This window comes from Pleurodeles waltl, chromosome 3_2 (assembly GCF_031143425.1).
Source record: "Pleurodeles waltl isolate 20211129_DDA chromosome 3_2, aPleWal1.hap1.20221129, whole genome shotgun sequence".
Taxonomy (NCBI): Eukaryota; Metazoa; Chordata; class Amphibia; order Caudata; family Salamandridae; genus Pleurodeles; species Pleurodeles waltl.
This window is the reverse complement of record NC_090441.1, coordinates 37,235,632-37,252,468: the sequence shown is the minus strand read 5'-3', so window position 1 is coordinate 37,252,468 and position 16,837 is coordinate 37,235,632. Positions and strand designations below refer to the sequence as shown.

At 44.3% G+C, this 16,837-nt stretch overlaps 1 protein-coding gene across 2 annotated transcripts in view; it reads left to right on the top strand.

The window, feature by feature from the left end:
- ATP2A3 (ATPase sarcoplasmic/endoplasmic reticulum Ca2+ transporting 3) overlaps nucleotides 1-16,837 on the top strand; it is a 352,883-nt gene that overhangs the window by 177,991 nt on the left and 158,055 nt on the right. For both annotated transcript variants that reach the window (XM_069226688.1, XM_069226687.1), the window contains exon 8: nucleotides 9,404-9,868. In XM_069226688.1, coding sequence (XP_069082789.1) covers nucleotides 9,404-9,868 — 465 coding nt within the window. The remainder of the gene's footprint in view (nucleotides 1-9,403; nucleotides 9,869-16,837) is intronic.

Below are 16,837 nucleotides of genomic sequence, written 5' to 3'. Positions count from 1 at the left end.
AGGAGTATTGGCACCCTGTTGTTAGCCATTCCTCTCCCATGTATCACTTCTCAAAGGCTGTGGTGGAACACTCACTTACCTGTGAATCCACTGGCAAATTCACTAGGAGTATTGACACCCTGTCATTAGCCATTCCTCTCCCAAGTATCACTTCTCAAAGGATGCTGAGGTTACAGAATGTTCAGGCTATTCTTTGCATGTGTTTGCTGGTATGGCAGTGGATCCTATATGTCACTCTGAGACCTCATCTCTAACCTTTTGTGACAGTCCATAGAAGGGCTAAAAAGAAGTTACACAGTCTGCACCTATTTATCACATGATGGAAATAAAAGGTATTTTGTCTGCTTAGTCTAGAAGGATGGTGAGGGGGAAGATATGATGCAGCCATTTAATCACTCCAGCAGGGTAAATGGAGTAGGGGCAGTTTTCATTAGAATGTGGAATAGCTAAGACAAGAGGCCCAGAAATGCTTGTTGAGGAAATGTTAAAATAGACAGCAAGTGGATTCTCTACAAATTGGGAGGTAAGGATGTGGAATCACCTTCTAGTGGAAACGGGTAGTATGATAATAACATGAAGAGCAGATTGTGGGCATGTAGAGGTGAAGAGACGTCAAGGGAGAAGAAAGTAGACTGACAAACAGGCAAGACTATAAGTGCATCCTTAATTTCATCTGCCCCGCAGACTGCCTGTAAGTCTGGCACTAGTGTTGTTTACCCACACTTAGTTAAGGGAGAGTGACATGACAAGCAGAACACTAGATGGAAAGACATTAGATGTGTTCTTCCGCCTTGGTTGAGTGAGGTAAGGGTGATACTTGCTAATAACCCTACAACCACACTCGTGTTAGACATCAATAGCTGTCAATTGTCTTTCCTCAATAAAGTGCCATGACCTTTGGCTTTCCTGCATAATTGCAGGACGAGCAATTAACAGGGATTGAGGGTCAGATGTACAAAGCTATTTAGCAGTTGCAAACAGCCAAATTTGCATTTTGTGACCGCTAAATGGCCTTGCACCATATACCAATCCTATGTTGTGAGTCATTGACCTATTACCGACTCACAAAATAGGGTTTGAAACTCGCTATAGGGGTATGCCAAGGGCGTCCTTTCCTAATAACGAGTCACAGGAGGATGTATGAATGTTTTGCGCTCGCAACACAATCCCAGTTACCACCAATTTCAAATTAGTGGTAACCCATTCGCAAACCGGAAGGGGTCCATAAGGGGACCCCTTTCCCTTTGTGAATGGGGGCACAACATTTTTTCAGAGCAGGCAGTGGTCCCATGGACCACTGCCTACTCTGAAAAAATGAAAAGGTAACTTTTTCCTTTAAGGAAAATGGGCTGCATTTAAAAAGAAAAAAAAAAAAAAGAAAAAAAAACTGTTTTATTCAAAAAGCAGTCACAGACATGGTGGTCTGCTGATACCAGAAGACCACCATCCCTGTGATTGTGGCCATTCCTAAAAAGGGCCGCAAATTGCGACCTGCCTCATGAATACTAATGAAGCAGGTCCCTTGCGACCCATTTGCAAATCACAAATATTGTCTGAGGCACTGTTGTACATCAGCGTTTGTGACTTGCAAAATGCAAGTCACAAAAAATTGCAATTTGCGAGTCGCAAAAGTTGGCCGTTAAACATCTGGCCCTAAGACACTTAGCAGAAAGTGTTAACTAACTAATGTTTTTGTCCTGATTTGTAGGGGACAACGCTGAAGTCACACTAATCACTGTATTTTGGTATGTATTCTGACTTCCCACTTGGAAGGACTTTTTGGGAAAAGCAAACTAATTTGGTCACTGGACACCAGTGCTTCTGAGCCCTTCATTTCCATGTTAGCTCCAGGCTTTAATAGGCATGAAACTGGAAACCCCTTCTGGGCAGCGATAATTGAATGACATAAATGAGCCTGTGTTTGCTTTCCGAATAACTTCAGATCTATGTAATGCTTATTAGTAGGTACACATTTTAACGAAAACGCGTTTTTTTTCAACGTCTGGCCTCGAACTCAGTCTAAACAAAAATGCCTGGAGTCACTGGGGGCGTCTGTCGGTGCATGTTTCATCCCAGGCCTGGTGGCTCACCATGAGCTCCGTGAGCTCTCGTGAGGTGGGACGTGATGACTACGCCTTTTAGTTGACTACACAGTTACAGCGGGGTCTCCAGCCTAAAGAAGCTGCTTCCTGCCCCTCTAGTACCGCAGGGTGGTCTTTCAATGGCGGGGGTGCTAATTTGTGCGAGTTATAAGGTAAATTGCTATTCTTTAAAATGGCGCGGGCAGTTTGTGATTGGGGCAAAAGTGTGGAGTTTTCCATTAGTGATGTAATTATAGCAGATCAGCATCAATATTCCTGAAACCATTTGGTGGCGGGGCTTTCTGAAATTTGCGGACCTGCTCTTAAATAGGTGTTACAGTCAGAAATGTCTTTTTACAACAAACTTGTGCATTTCTTAGTTCTGTTTATTTCCTTTTTCGTTTTGATCAAGATCTTCTTATGTTATGGCTGTTTTCTGTAACCTTTCTGCAAACACTGAGCTCAATTGACAAATATTGCTATGCTAGAAGTTGTATCCTACACCTGATTTACTTGGAACTTACTCCTAAGTTTCCAGCCCTACAACACACATACTTGTGGAAACGCCATTGTAAATTGGACCCCCTAATTAGTACTGTGCTTCAGTTTCATTCTTAGCTGAGTTCTTCTTGTGCATTTGTCTCATTAAAATAGGTTATGAATTATGTTTCATAAAGAGCTGTAAAAGTCATATTAATTTATTAGCAGTCATCATCACAGCTCCCAAGTTGTCTCATGTCAGCTGTGAGTAGCTAAGCCAATCCTGATATTTACTGCAGGTCTCAGCACACAATGAAAAAAGCAGGACTGGATCAACTAGTCGAAGATGAGAAGGTACAACTTTAGAACTTAGTGCCTGATTCACTAAAACAGGCTGCTAGAAGGCAGAGTTGTGCTAAATTAGGATTGCTCTACATCGGAGTAGATGTCAGCATGTTGGGGATGGATTTAACAAGGAGTACCTATGAGTTTTAGATTCACAGGAGTATTCTAGCTTTTCTAAATCTACTGATGTGAATTTTCCACTGGGCAGAATATCCGCTAGAGTAAGTAATGCTGAAAAGTGCACTTAGTCATTAAATTGTATTTTTTCTAAAAAGGGAAATATTTTTCTCTGATAAGAAAAAACTTCCAATATAGCTCCATGAAATATGGGTGTCATCCCTTCGGTTTCTAACCTTGGAAAGATATTGATTCCTGCGTTTCATGAGAGTAAATTGTTGTGCCTTTCCATGTCGGCACACTACCTTGGAAAATATTAATACCTACAAATGTATAAGTTTAGAGGTGAACACTGTTTTTTCGGTGTTACAAACCACAGAATGTCCCATGCCCAGCCCCAAACCCTAAGTTTACACTAAGGGCAATTTTTTAATCTAAAATTCCACAAATTCTGATTCTGCCGCCCAGAAGGTAAAATTTGCCATGTCAGATTAGTTTTTTGTTCTCTTTGGTTCTACTTAGCTGTGCACAAATATTCATACATGGGGCCCTCTTTATATATTCAAGCCTAGCAAAGGAAAAAGGCTGCAACAGCAAGAGTTTGCTGACGTGTCACGAGACAACATGATTGGACTGTGGTATTTGTTTTATTGAATTGCCCCCTGTCTCCACCATCTCAGCAGCCATTTTCCAAGACTGACACTTAAGGATAAGACTTATAAGGACAACATTGAAAATTCTGTCTGCCCATTGCTTATGCCTTCCTTTCTCTAATTGACCCCTTTTTTGCCCTGCATTTTGAATTCATGTACTGTCTTTGTCTCCACCGGCTATGATTGGAGTCTGTTCCATGCTCCCACTGTCTAATCTTTATTGAAATGTTTTCTGATGTTGTTCCTGAGCTCTCAGTCCACGTACCTTACAGCATAACTAGTTTCATATCCGAGTGCCAAAAACGCTCCCCTTGACCCATGTGTGGCTACATTTTATACCATGTGTGTCTTTTCATTATCGCCAGTGGCTCTTCACATAGGTTCTCTTTAGATTAATTATGTGAATATATCTTTTCAATATCCTACAACCTGGCATTCATCTGGCTATCACCAGACACCACCGCCTGTCCTGTTCTCCATCCTTACACCCACTGTACGCTTGTTTTGTATCTTGAGGTTCTTTTTGGAATGACTTGTGGTTTAAACAACGCCCTGTTTTGAGCCCCTGAATAATTATCAAACATTTTCCTTCTAGAGATGGGGCCACCTTAAATAGTTACAATAAACCTCTTTTTGTAGTGATGATACCTCCCCTTATGGGCTACAACTTTCATCTTTCTTTCCATAACGTCTTGCTACATTATTTAATTGCATGACATTCTTCATGCCTCCCACCCCCCCACTGTTTCTCAGTAGTTTTGGGCTCTAAATGCAGGAATTTTCTATATCTGAGATGACCATTAGTTGCTAACTTTTTGGTCAGTCCTCCAGCTCGGTTTAAAATCAAGCTACAAAGAGGACCTAAGCTTAAAATTACTCCAAACTGGTAGCAGTTAGTAAATGCCAGGTGTAGTGGTCTTCCACCCACGCAAATTTTGTAAGAAAATTCAATTTGAAAATGTAATAAAAATGATTAACACGCATTGGCAACACTAGTAGGTCTTACCTTTACAAGAGCTATTGGCAATGTGCTTTGCCATGTTGTACACCAGTGTGACTGCTGTTCGGCATGGCTAAAAGTTAGTGGTGTGGGGTGTCGGAGTGGAGTGGGGGACTAGAGTGTCATAGAATGGATTTGTTGGAATGTCGTAGAGTGGAGTAGGAGGAGTAGAGTGTCATAAAGTTGAGTAGAATTCAGTGGTTTAAGTGGCAGGGAGTGTTGTGGAGTGGGGTGAATAGGGTGGTGTGAGTTGGAGTGGATTGTGGTAGCGGGATGGAAGGGATTGGAGTACATTGGATTGGATTGGGGTAGAGTGGGGTGGATTGAGTGGGATGGATTGGTGTGGGGTGGGTTGGATCGGAGTGGGCTGGATTGAAATGGGGTGAGGTGGATGGGATTGGGGTGTATTATATTGGATTAGGGGGTGGTTTGGATTAGAGTGATGGGGCTGGGGTTGGGTGGATTGGGTTGGTGTCGGTGGATCAGATTGGAGTGGGGTGAATTGGGTTGGATTGAAGTGGGGTGGGCTGGATGGGTTGGATTGGAGTGGGGTGGACTGAACTGGGATGGGGTGGATTGGATTGGGATAGAGTTGGTATGTTGGAGTAGAGTATGGTGATTTGGAGTGAGTTGGGTCGATTGGAGAAGGGTGGGTGGATTGGAGTGAGGTGGGTGGATTGGAGTGTGGTAGATTGAAATGTGTTGTATTGGATTGGGGCGTGGTGGGCTGCAGTGGGATGGATTGGATCGGAGTGGGGTGGAATGGATTGGATTGGGGTGGGGTGGGGTGTGTTGGATTGGGTACGGGTGGAATGGAGTGGAGTGGGGTGGACTGGAGTGCTGTGGGGTAGATGGATTGTATTGGAGTGGGGTGGACTGAACTGGGATGGGATGTGGTGGATTAGATTTGGGTGGACTGAACTGGGATGGGATGTGGTGGATTGGATTCAGGTGGGTGGATTGTTGGGGGGTGAGGTAGGCTGGATGGATTGGATTTGGAGTATGCTGGACTGAACTGAGATGGAGTGGGGTGGATTGGATTTCCTCTTTTGTGGTGGGGTGTATTGGAGTGGGTTGGACTAGGGAGGGTGGATTGGATTGGAACGGGGTGGATTGGACTGGGGTGGATTGCATTAAGGTGAGGTGGATTGGGCTGACGTGGGGTGAATTGGACTGGAGTGGGGTGCATTAGGGTGGAGTGGGGTGCATTAGGGTGGAGTGGAGTGGATTGGAGTGAGGTGGAGTGGATTGGAGTGAGGTGGAGTGGATTGGAGTGAGGTGGAGTGGATTGGAGTGGATTGGAGTGGATTGGAGTGGATTGGAGTGGATTGGAGTGGATTGGAGTGGATTGGAGTGGATTGGAGTGAGGTGGAGTGAGGTGGAGTGAGGTGGAGTGAGGTGGAGTGGATTGGAGTGAGGTGGATTGGAGTGAGGTGGAGTGGATTGGAGTGAGGTGGATTGGAGTGAGGTGGAGTGGAGTGGATTGGAGTGAGGTGGAGTGGAGTGGATTGGAGTGAGGTGGAGTGGAGTGGATTGGAGTGAGGTGGAGTGGAGTGGATTGGAGTGAGGTGGAGTGGAGTGGATTGAGTGAGGTGGATTGGATTGAGTGAGGTGGATTGGATTGGATTGGGTTGGGTGGATTGGTTTGAGTGTGGAGGATTGGATTGGATTGGATTGGTGTGGATTGGATTGGATTGGTGTGGATTGGATTGGATTGGATTGGATTGGATTGGTGTGGATTGGATTGGATTGGTGTGGATTGGATTGGATTGGTGTGGATTGGATTGGTGTGGATTGGATTGGATTGGTGTGGATTGGATTGGATTGGTGTGGATTGGAGTGGGTGGGGGTAGATTGGGGTGGAGTGGATTGTGGTGGAATGGAATGGAGTGGGATGGATTGGGTTTGAGTGGATTGGAGTGGGGTGGATTGGAGTTGGATAGATTAAGGTCGTTTGTAGTGCTGTGGATTGGACTGTAGTAGGGTGGATTAATGTGGGCTGGACTGAAGTGGGGTGGATTAAAGTGGATTGTATTGGCTTGGGGTAGATTGGATTAGAGTGAGGTGAATTGGGTAGCGGTGGACTGGATTGAAGCGGGGTGGGATGGATTGGAGTGGGGTGGATTAGACTGGAAAGGATTGGAGTGGTGTGGGTTGGTTTGCGGTGAGGTGTTATGGATTGGTGTGGGTTGGGGTGGACTGGATTCTAGTGAGGTGGATTAGAGTGGGATGAATTGGGATGGAGTGGTGTAGATTGGATTGGGGTGAGTTGGATTGGATTGGAGTAGAGTAGAGCAGATTGTTTTGGATTAGAGTGGGACAGGTTGGAGTGGAGCAGGTTTGAGTGGGGAAATTTGTTTTGGATTAAAGTGAGGCAGATTGGGCGGGGCAGACTGAAATGGACTGGAGTGTGGCAGGTTGTTTTGGATTGAAGTGGGGCTGATTGGAGTGGGGCAGATTGTTTTAGATTGTAGAGGGACAGAGTGAATTGGAGTGGGGCAGAATGGAGTGGGACATATCGTTTTGGATTGGAATGGGGCAGACTGGAGTGTGGCAGATTGTTTTGGATTGGAATGGGGCAGAAGTAAGTCGGGCATACAGGTTTGGATTGGGCCAGATTGTATTAGCGTGGATTGAAGTGGGGTGGATTGGGTGGTCTGGGGTGGATTGGATGGAAGTGGGGAGGACTGGATGGGAGAGGGATGGATTGGATTGGAGTGGGGTGAATTGGGATGGAGTGGGTGGATTGGGGTGGGGTGAGGGGGATTGGATTGGAGTAGGGTGTATTGTTTTGTATTAGAGTGGGGTGGATTGGAGTGGGGCGGATTGGAATGGGACAGATTGTTTTGGATTGGAGTGAGGCAGACCTAAGTGAGGCAGATTGTAGTGGCACAGATTGTTTTGAATTGGAGTGAGGCAAATTGGAATGAGGCATATTCAAGTGAAACGGATTGTTTTGGATGGAAATGCGTTAGATGTTAGATAGAAGTGGGGCGGATTGGAGTGGGGCAGATTGTTTTGGATTGGAGTGGGGCAGATTGTTTTGGATTAAAGTGAGGCAGATTGGGGTGAGGTGGACTGGAGTGGGGCAGATTGTTTTGGATTGAGTGGGGAAGATTGTTTTCGATTGCAGTGGGGCAGGTTGGAGTTGGGAAGATTGTTTTGGATTGGAGTGGGGCAGATTGGAATAGGACATATTGTTTTAAAGTGGTGCAGGTTGTTCTTGATTAGAGTGGGGCGAATTGGAGTGGGGAGATTAGATTGCAGTGCGTTGGGAGGACTAGAGTATGGGGGATTGGTGTGGGGTAAAGTGGGGTGGATTGTAGTGGGGCAGATTGAAGTGGGGTGAATTAGGGTGTACTGCATGATTATATGTTAAAGCATCATTTTCGAAATTACACATAAAATAGAAACAATGTCACTTTGCAATATTTCAAACAAGTTAATCGTCATCTTATGAGAAGAATGCGCACGAGCAAAAACAAACGAAAACATGATTGGAAAGTGAGAAAAGACGGCTTGGCAAACTAAAAGAAAGTTAGCTTTAAACATTAAAACTTTGCAATTTTGTTTGCCTGCGGGACACATTTTTGCCAGTCATAAACCTTCAGTTTGCAGGGCCCTAGAAGTTAAAAAGAACTAAATAGTCCGTAGATCACGTTGGGGCAGCGGACGGGCGCTAATTAAGTTGAATCAATCAGTGCTTGGTCCCTGGTCCACACAGAGGAACCAAAATGATGCTAGGCCTACCTTGAGGAATTACGAGGCTGTGAAGAAGAGTGTCATGCAAACCAACAAACAGTGCGCCACAAGCGGACTCCAAGCCCTTTACTGTACATCAAAGACTCTAGCAAGCGAGACGCATGCTCCAGCGCATACACTCGCAGGCTCGACCCTGAAAATGAAAAATACCCAGCTGACCTGCTAATTCCAGCCCCTCTTGTAACTGATCCAATTTCCAATCAATGAAAATGCCACAGTAATCAATATTATCCCCACAGAGTGAACATGGATTGCTCTTTGCATTTATGTTTTGTTACCCAGACCTTTGAGGAGATCATGTTGAGATGGATATCTCAATCACTGCACTCATCTAACAGGTAAATAACTATTAAACTGAACAGAGCAAAGCTCTCAAAATAATTAACAGGTTGAATAAATAACACTGAAAAGGAACTGTTGAAGTTTTGATTTCTTGATGGGGTTTTTTCAAAACATCTCTATTATAAGCAATTGGGATTATTTTTCTATTTTGAAAGAGACCTCTTTTATTAGTTTGTGAACTTTTGTGACTTCATCACGTTTCGGCATCTGGACTGCAAATTACAGAGGCCTGTGTTATCTTTTGCAGCTCTTCGTTTTTGTGCATCACACTTTTGCAACCCAAACCTTGCATTTTATGTTTTTTCTCAGCGGTTCAATTGAAAGTATGTATATGAAACTGATGTTTGAGACCAAAGTGATGTAGAGGTGGAGTGGCATTTTATATACAGGGTGGCTGCACTTGGCAGGCGAAAGTATGTTCCTCACTAAGGAATAAACAACTAGACTGCCACGAGGCTATTGGTTAAGTGCTTGAGGGGATGGTGGGGGAAACGAAAGGTAAAAGGAAGCCTTAAATATACCGATCCCTTGTCCGCACTCATGGAGTACATTGAATTCACTGAAGTTGGAAACTGGTTATCTTCTTGCCGTAGAGTCGATGTAATAACGCTTTCCTCTTTCAGGGTACCAACATTGCCGCTGGGAAGGCCACTGGGGTCGTGATTGCGACAGGAGTATACACAGAGATTGGCAAGATCAGAAATCAGATGGCTGCTACTGAACCCGAGAGGACCCCCTTGCAGCAGAAACTGGACGAGTTTAGCCAACAGCTGTCGAAGGTCATCTCCCTCATCTGCGTGGCTGTCTGGGTTATCAACATCGGACACTTCAACGACCCTGTCCATGGCGGGTCCTGGTTCCGAGGGGCTATTTACTATTTCAAAATTGCGGTGGCCCTGGCAGTGGCGGCCATTCCGGAGGGTCTGCCCGCTGTCATAACCACGTGTTTGGCCCTGGGCACCAGACGCATGGCCAAGAAAAATGCCATTGTGAGGAGTCTCCCCTCTGTGGAAACGCTGGGCTGTACTTCAGTCATCTGCTCTGACAAGACTGGAACTTTGACCACAAATCAAATGTCTGTCTGCAGGGTAAGTTCACTAGTCCCTTTTTTGACATTTAATAAAGTTGTCTTTTTTGTTCTTGATCAAACATCTGTTTGCCCAGCACTGACTCGGCGGTAGTGGCCATGCTCTCACTCTGGCCTAGTGGGCTGCCGGCTGGAGGGAGACACTTTCAGGGCTTCCAGAGCATTTACCCCTAGTGGGCTGCAGGCTGGAGGAAGGAAATCCAACAGGCACCTCACCATACCTGACTTAAAGCTCCTGTACCCAAATATTTATCAAATGATACATTTGTTAGGGGTGTGTGTCACCACCTCCCCCCACCTCCTCCCACCCCCACGAAGCTGCGCCCCTGCCATGAAGGCTCTTATGCCTTCATTCTAGTAACCGCCTCCTAAGGTGTGGGAGTGGTTAGAAAACGTTTGCCTGGGCTGATTGTTCTTTCTAGCCCAGCCTAACACCAACTCTTCAGCCCAGCAGGACTTTCTTAACAGAAGTGTTTGTTGTGGACTACTGACATGTTACCAGTTCTAAAAGAAGAGTATGGTTACTTTTATAATTCCAGAAAGCACTGACAATCAACAGAAAGCCCCTATCGAAAACGATTAACGAACCCAGCCTAAATTATACTCTTCTGATCATTGGCTGTTCTCCATATGTGTGGTGGAATTGATTTACGTTAAAGCAGAGTTATTTTATTCTCTTTTTGTGTGTCTTTTTTTTAATGTGTTGGCTAAGTCCAAAGGAGCTCTGAACATAGGACGAGGATAATGCAGAGTTACGTCAGTTTTACATTGCGGGGATATAGTCATCTGCATAGAAAGGAGGTAGCAGAAATGTACTACGCTTTGTGTAGTGTGATGTGTGCACCTTGTCCGTGATGGCTCCTGGTTTCCTTGTTCCAGGGTATGCTCCCGGCAGTAAGGGGGATAAGAGAAACTCCCATTTAAGAGGTGCTAGCATCTCAGAGATACGTTATTTGTATCCTGACAGAAGAAATCCCAGTCATTGTGGAAAGTTTGTGATAAATATTTGTTAGCCAAATTAGGGAATCAATGTGTTTTCCTCTTCAGATGAATGATATTCATATAATAAGCATTTAGGAATCAGAATAATTTAGGTTAATTTGCATAGATCTGAAGGAAGATGTAGGTCTTACGTTACGTCCAGTGGCTCCAGCGGTGTGGTGGCAAGTTCCTGGGAGCCCCCTCAGTACTACACCCTGGCCAGAGGGCACCTCTCCATGTCCCTAGCAGGGGGACCACCTCAAGTTTTGTTATTCCACTGGTTATGTCTTACATTGTGCACGGGAACGCAGTTCTTAATTTGAACTGGTGGTTTCTGGTGCAGCGCACCAGCACTTATTTTTGAGTGCCTCAAGTATTTACTGCGAGCAATAGACACTTATGGGAAAGACGGAGGAAGAGAAAAAAGAAAAAGCGTTGCAAAGGGAGAAAGCAGAAAGCTGCAAGAGTGAGCTGAAAGGGCAGGGAGGGGCTGTAAAGGGATTAAAGAAGCACAAGATGTCTCAAGGTTGATGCTGCCCCAGTATTCCATGCTCACACATTTAATTGCAGCAGCCGCGTGTTTCAGAGGAGAGCTTTGGGCACCGGCACGTTTTTTTATTTACAAATTAAGCACCAATGGGCAGAAGAGGCCTATAATCCATGTGGTCTTATTTCAGAGTCAAGAGCATAGACTAAAAAGGCTCTTAGAGCTTGGTGGTGCTTTGAGAGTGATTTGAAATAGATAAGACTGACTGATTTCTTTGAATGTATCACCACAGATGTAATACAGTAGAATTTCTGCTGTATGTTAGCTGCAATGGGTAGCCAGTGCAGCTTCTATAGGATGTGGAGATGTACCTTAATTCCTTGTGACTCATGATCATGCAGATTCATGCATGGTAAATGGTCCTATTTTGTGGCCAGGATGATATATTGTAATCTGTTAAGGAATGCCTTACACGCATTAGTGTGGGGCTGAACTAGGCAGGGCAAGTACAGATGCGAGGAGGGTGGTGGTGGGAAGGTAAGGCTTGATTTTAGCATTGACACTGCTGAAACCATGCTGTTTTAGTAGCTGGGAAGCTTCTTGAGGTTGAGGGTATTTTGCCGAAGAGAGTGTTGATGTAGGAAGGTGGCTTGATGCCCTTACAAGAGTGGAAGCCTTGAATAAATTGATTATATTAATGAGATTAGCTATAGACTGTTTATGCATTTTGTCAGATTGTGATGTGCCAAGGTGATATTGTGTTGTGGGCTGGTTTGTGTGAGAGACTTTAATCTAGTAAATGAAGTATTAATTTATGTGTGTTTGTTTCTGTAGTAAACGCGTTTGGTAAGAAGTGAGCTAATGTGTTTTTTCGCTTCCTATAGATCATTGTTCGGTACGGTAATTTTTAAGGACAAGACAGGGTTGGTATTTCAGCAGCTTTTTGTATTATGTATTTTTGTGTTGCAAGACTTTCTATCAATTGTGTTTTTAGTCATTTTTTTGAGGCTACTAATTTCCCTCTTGCTTGCATTCTGCTCCAGAGTGCATCAAGGTGCTATGAATTTGGGCTTGATATTTTTGGTGGTGGCTACAGCGTGTCCTTCTGCTGCACGTGGTAGGGCGATTTCAATGCCTCTTCTGCATCTCGTGATATTAAGAATTGTAGTGAGAGGAGTGCTTGTTCAAGTTGGTTGCAGGGAAAGATTTTAATAACCTAGTTAATGATCTGTGTGGGTTTTGGTTGGCCCTTGTGTAGTGGGGCACATATTTGGAAATAACACAAACTAAATCCTGTGGAACACTGTCCCAGAAATCTCACCAGACAGTGTCAACCTTGCAAGAGATAAGACATGGTATCCTGTACTCAACCTTACCTTAAACTGTTTTAAAAACTAAACCCCTGTCATTCACATTATTATAATAATAGGTTGGCGGAACCATATGAAGAACAAGGCAGGCACACTGCAGAGTGATTATTGTAATGGAATAAATTCAAGTGAAGGTGACTAGCACAGTGATCTGGTAATCGTGAAAGTAAGTAAGTAGATTTATTGATTTCGTTTGTAAAAACCACATCAGGAAGTTAAATACCGGGTTGCTATACAGAAGCTAGAAATCACATTAGTCGCAAGCTTGACTTGAACTATGAATGCACTTCTGCCATAAATATACACCATTGGCTCTCTTCACTGTAAATGGGAACATTTTGGTTGTGAGCAAGTGCTTGTCCACATAGAAAGTAGAGTCCAATTAAAAACAAGTCTGGTGGACAAATCTCTACTTTCCTTTTAGTTTTATTTAATTTATTTTTGTTTCTTTAAATTGCAGGTTTTTTGTGCATTGGTCGTGCTGCTTCTCATCCCACCGTAAAAAATTAAACACGAAAATTGCAGGCTTGCCAAGGCCCAAATTAATGACTTTGCCAATGCTTGTTCTCTTGCTGCTTAGCTCGAGGGTTATATCCAGCAGGATAGTCCAGAGTGGGCTGCAATGTTTATAGGAAGGTGGGGATAGAATACATATTTGCTTTTCCTGGAACCAATGCAAGGCTCAATAATATGTTTTGTAATAAATGGGAGCCTTCAATCCTTGTATAAAAGCCTGTCTTTAATTTCCTTACTTCAGGTGACTAATGATGCACCTAGTCGCCTGTAATAAGAAATGAAGTAGTCGCTCAACTTTAATCATTTATTGCAGTTGAGTTCTGACACCACAATGGCTGCTGATTGCTGTGGAGGAAAGGCAGACACAGAGCAATAAATTAAAGCTACATTTTAAAAAGGGAACGCAAAAGTAGCTTTTGCTTCTTCTGCTCTGCTTTTCTAGATAAGCAGTGATATGCAGAAAGGAGGTATTTATGAGAACATATTTATTTTCCTGACTTTAGGTAGTTATGGCACATGTGCATGTTTCCATTATCTTTTTGCATCAAATATATAACTACTTTTAGGTGTGCTTAATTTTTTTTTATTCTTCATGTTTACAAATATTCTATCTCTTTCACATGGATTTCAGAGTTTTGTGGGAAGAGTGATGGTGATGCCAAGTATTCTAAGTCGTAAAGTTCCCTGGCTGTACTTTATATGGATACTGCAAGTCACCTTGGGGTTCCATGGCATTACAAAGGAACTCGACTTTCAGCCTCACTCTTGTATTTGGTGTAGGTACACCTCTGCAACTTGCAATATCTTAATAATGTAGAGTTAAGTGGTGCTTTAACCCGTATATACAGCACTCCATACCACACTTCTACCAGCTCCAAGCTATTACCCAGTTTAATGATATTCTTCGACCCTAAAAAAAATGGAAGGCTGACTCTCCTTTACAGCGAAGCAGCGAATAATCAACTCTCTGAAGGATCGTGTCAGCTTTGAAGTAAAGTAACTTGTTCTTAGCTTTCTAAGCCCTATATATACCTGGAATTCGCTCCTTTAGGCCACGTAGGGCATTCACCTTGTGCCAATAGATTTCTGCTAACTCTAGATAACTTCCTTCTGTTCAGTTCCTCGCTGCCATGAGTCCTAGCAATGGTGCATCTGATTCGCGGATGGTTTGTCACTGATCATTGTGCTTTGAGCTGAGCAGTTCAGCGTGGGGACTGTGTGGGAGTCGGGGGTTTGTGAAGGGTGAGCACTCATGTGCCCGGGCTCTGTGAAGGTGATTGATCTCTGTGCCTCGGGTCTAGAGTACGCTAGCTGTGTTTGTCAACCCCGGGTGGATGCTGTGCCTTCGGGGGCGGCTGCCGCTCGGCTGGATGTGTAGTTTCCTTGGTGACGTACTGTAGCAGAACAAGTGGCCCGTATTACATCTGCATAATGAAAGGAGTGGGAGGATAACGGCATTAAAAAGGAGGGTTCTCAAGTCACACGGGGGAGGCGAATCTCAAACCGGAGGATAATTCATTAACCAGTGAATTGCAAATTGATACCGAGTGGAGCAGCCGGTCCAGCTGCCTTGTGCTGCCCCCTGCAGGCGAGGGATGCTGGTCACCCCACTGATGTCCAGATTCCGAATGCCCCTGAATTAGTGGGCAGTGCTTTATATGTAAAAGAACGAGGTCGGTGCCCAAAGCTCTGCGCAGAAGCCCGCTGCCGGTGCAATTGAATATCGGTGCTCGCAATTATTGGATCCATCGCAGGCCTCTTTAATCCACCCCCAGACACTCCCTACCTCTGTATCTCATTCTTCCAAGGCCCCTGTTTTGCCTATTTGTTTCGGTTCTTCCCTCTTTCCCTTCCTCCGTATTTCCGCTTTGTTTTTTTTCTCTCTTTTTCTCTGGGTAAATGTGGATTCAGAAACATAAGAAGTGCTGGTCACCAAAAAACAGTGCTGGTGCACCACCCCGGCTCAAATTAGGTACCATGTGTGGGTGTTGATTTTATACTCCTGGTTTTAGAATTTCTAGGTGCCATAATTGGAACCAATCATGAGCTTCCCCTCCAAAATATAAAAAAAAAAAAATAGCATGTGTATGTTGGTGCCTCCCCTGAAAAAATCCACGTTTATCCATAATTAGCAAGCGTGTTCCCGCTATAAATTTTGCTAGTTTGAGCTGCCAAAATTGCCCTGAGGTGAATTGTAGCTGTGCAAATTTTAGTTCATCTGGCAAATCCCCCATGAAGGATTCACCACAGTACTTGGAATTCTGATATGCATGGTAACAGGAGATACAAACACATCTTAAATTCTCATGACAATTATAATTAGCTCCTATGACAATTCATCGTTAAAAAAGACTAATTACTGGGCCCAGTGGATACCTAGATCCTTATCCCCACCTACGCCTTTACTATTAGTAATCCTTGCTATTGTTAGTAGTATGCAAGCTTAAATCCTATGTTGAATGAAGCTGGTAGGGCTGTGTCTATTGTTGCTACACTCCTTTGTGTGAAGGCTCCATGCAGGAGGAGATGAGCAGCCAGGATGCAAATCGGATAAGAATGTTTATGATTTATAAGTAACTCCTTCACTTAGGATGTGACTGGATTTCACTGTATGGTGGAGGATTGGTCGACCGCCATTAAGCGCATGATCTCACCCAATGAGCAGGATGTCCTGAGACACCATACTTATTTACTTCTTCCCACAGAGGTGGGACTAACTTTTAACTTCAACACAATATTGCGTGTAAATAGCATTTATCATGTCGAATTTGCTAAATAGGAAACTGTGAGTTAAAGGGATTGTGCAGACACCACTCGCATATCGAAGAGGGCACCCTTAGCTGCACAACGGGCAGGAGCCCCATCCCTTCCACTGGAGTAGTTGAAAGTGCAGCAGCATTGGGCTAGAGTATGTCAACATCATCGGAATGCGCGAGGAAGGCTTCAGGGGCTATTAACTGGTGCGCTCCTGGACTAGATCTCTTTGTCCCTTCTAGAGCATCTAGGACAGCTAGGACTCTAACCAATCTTCACCCACCCACCGTCCCTTGTTTGGTGGGGGGCCATGGCAGCAAAATAGCGGTGAATATAAAAAATTCAGACTCTTTGACTGGACTGACTCCTGGGCGGGGTGTTATTTGTGTGGGCACTTGGCTGGCGGGAGGGAGAATTGACCAGCCGGTGATCCTGGATTCTCTTGCCTTTACCCGCAATGCCTGATTGGAACTTTAGGGGCTGTACCTGTGATAAGGTACCACAGCAGGGCTGATGCGCTATGCCCTGCCCTGGGATTGGTAGTACCCTATGGGATGGAGTAACAATGTTTGCGTGACAAATGCCTTCTACCGATTGTCCATGGATGCTGGGGATGGAACCCAGGGGATGGTGCAAGTAGGGGCCTTCTGGCACAATGCGCACTGTAGGCTTTACGACGATGAGTTCTCGAGAATTATGTTTGCTTACAAATGTAATGTGTCTCTGTGCCTAATATAACCTTGTGTGTAACCTAAGGATTTCTTGCTTTTGCGTTGGATCTTGTACAAATTTAATGAAATCTAGTGTGTGGATGTGAATAAAGTGCTGCATGTGGGTAAATCACAAACTTGTTCTGGATCTT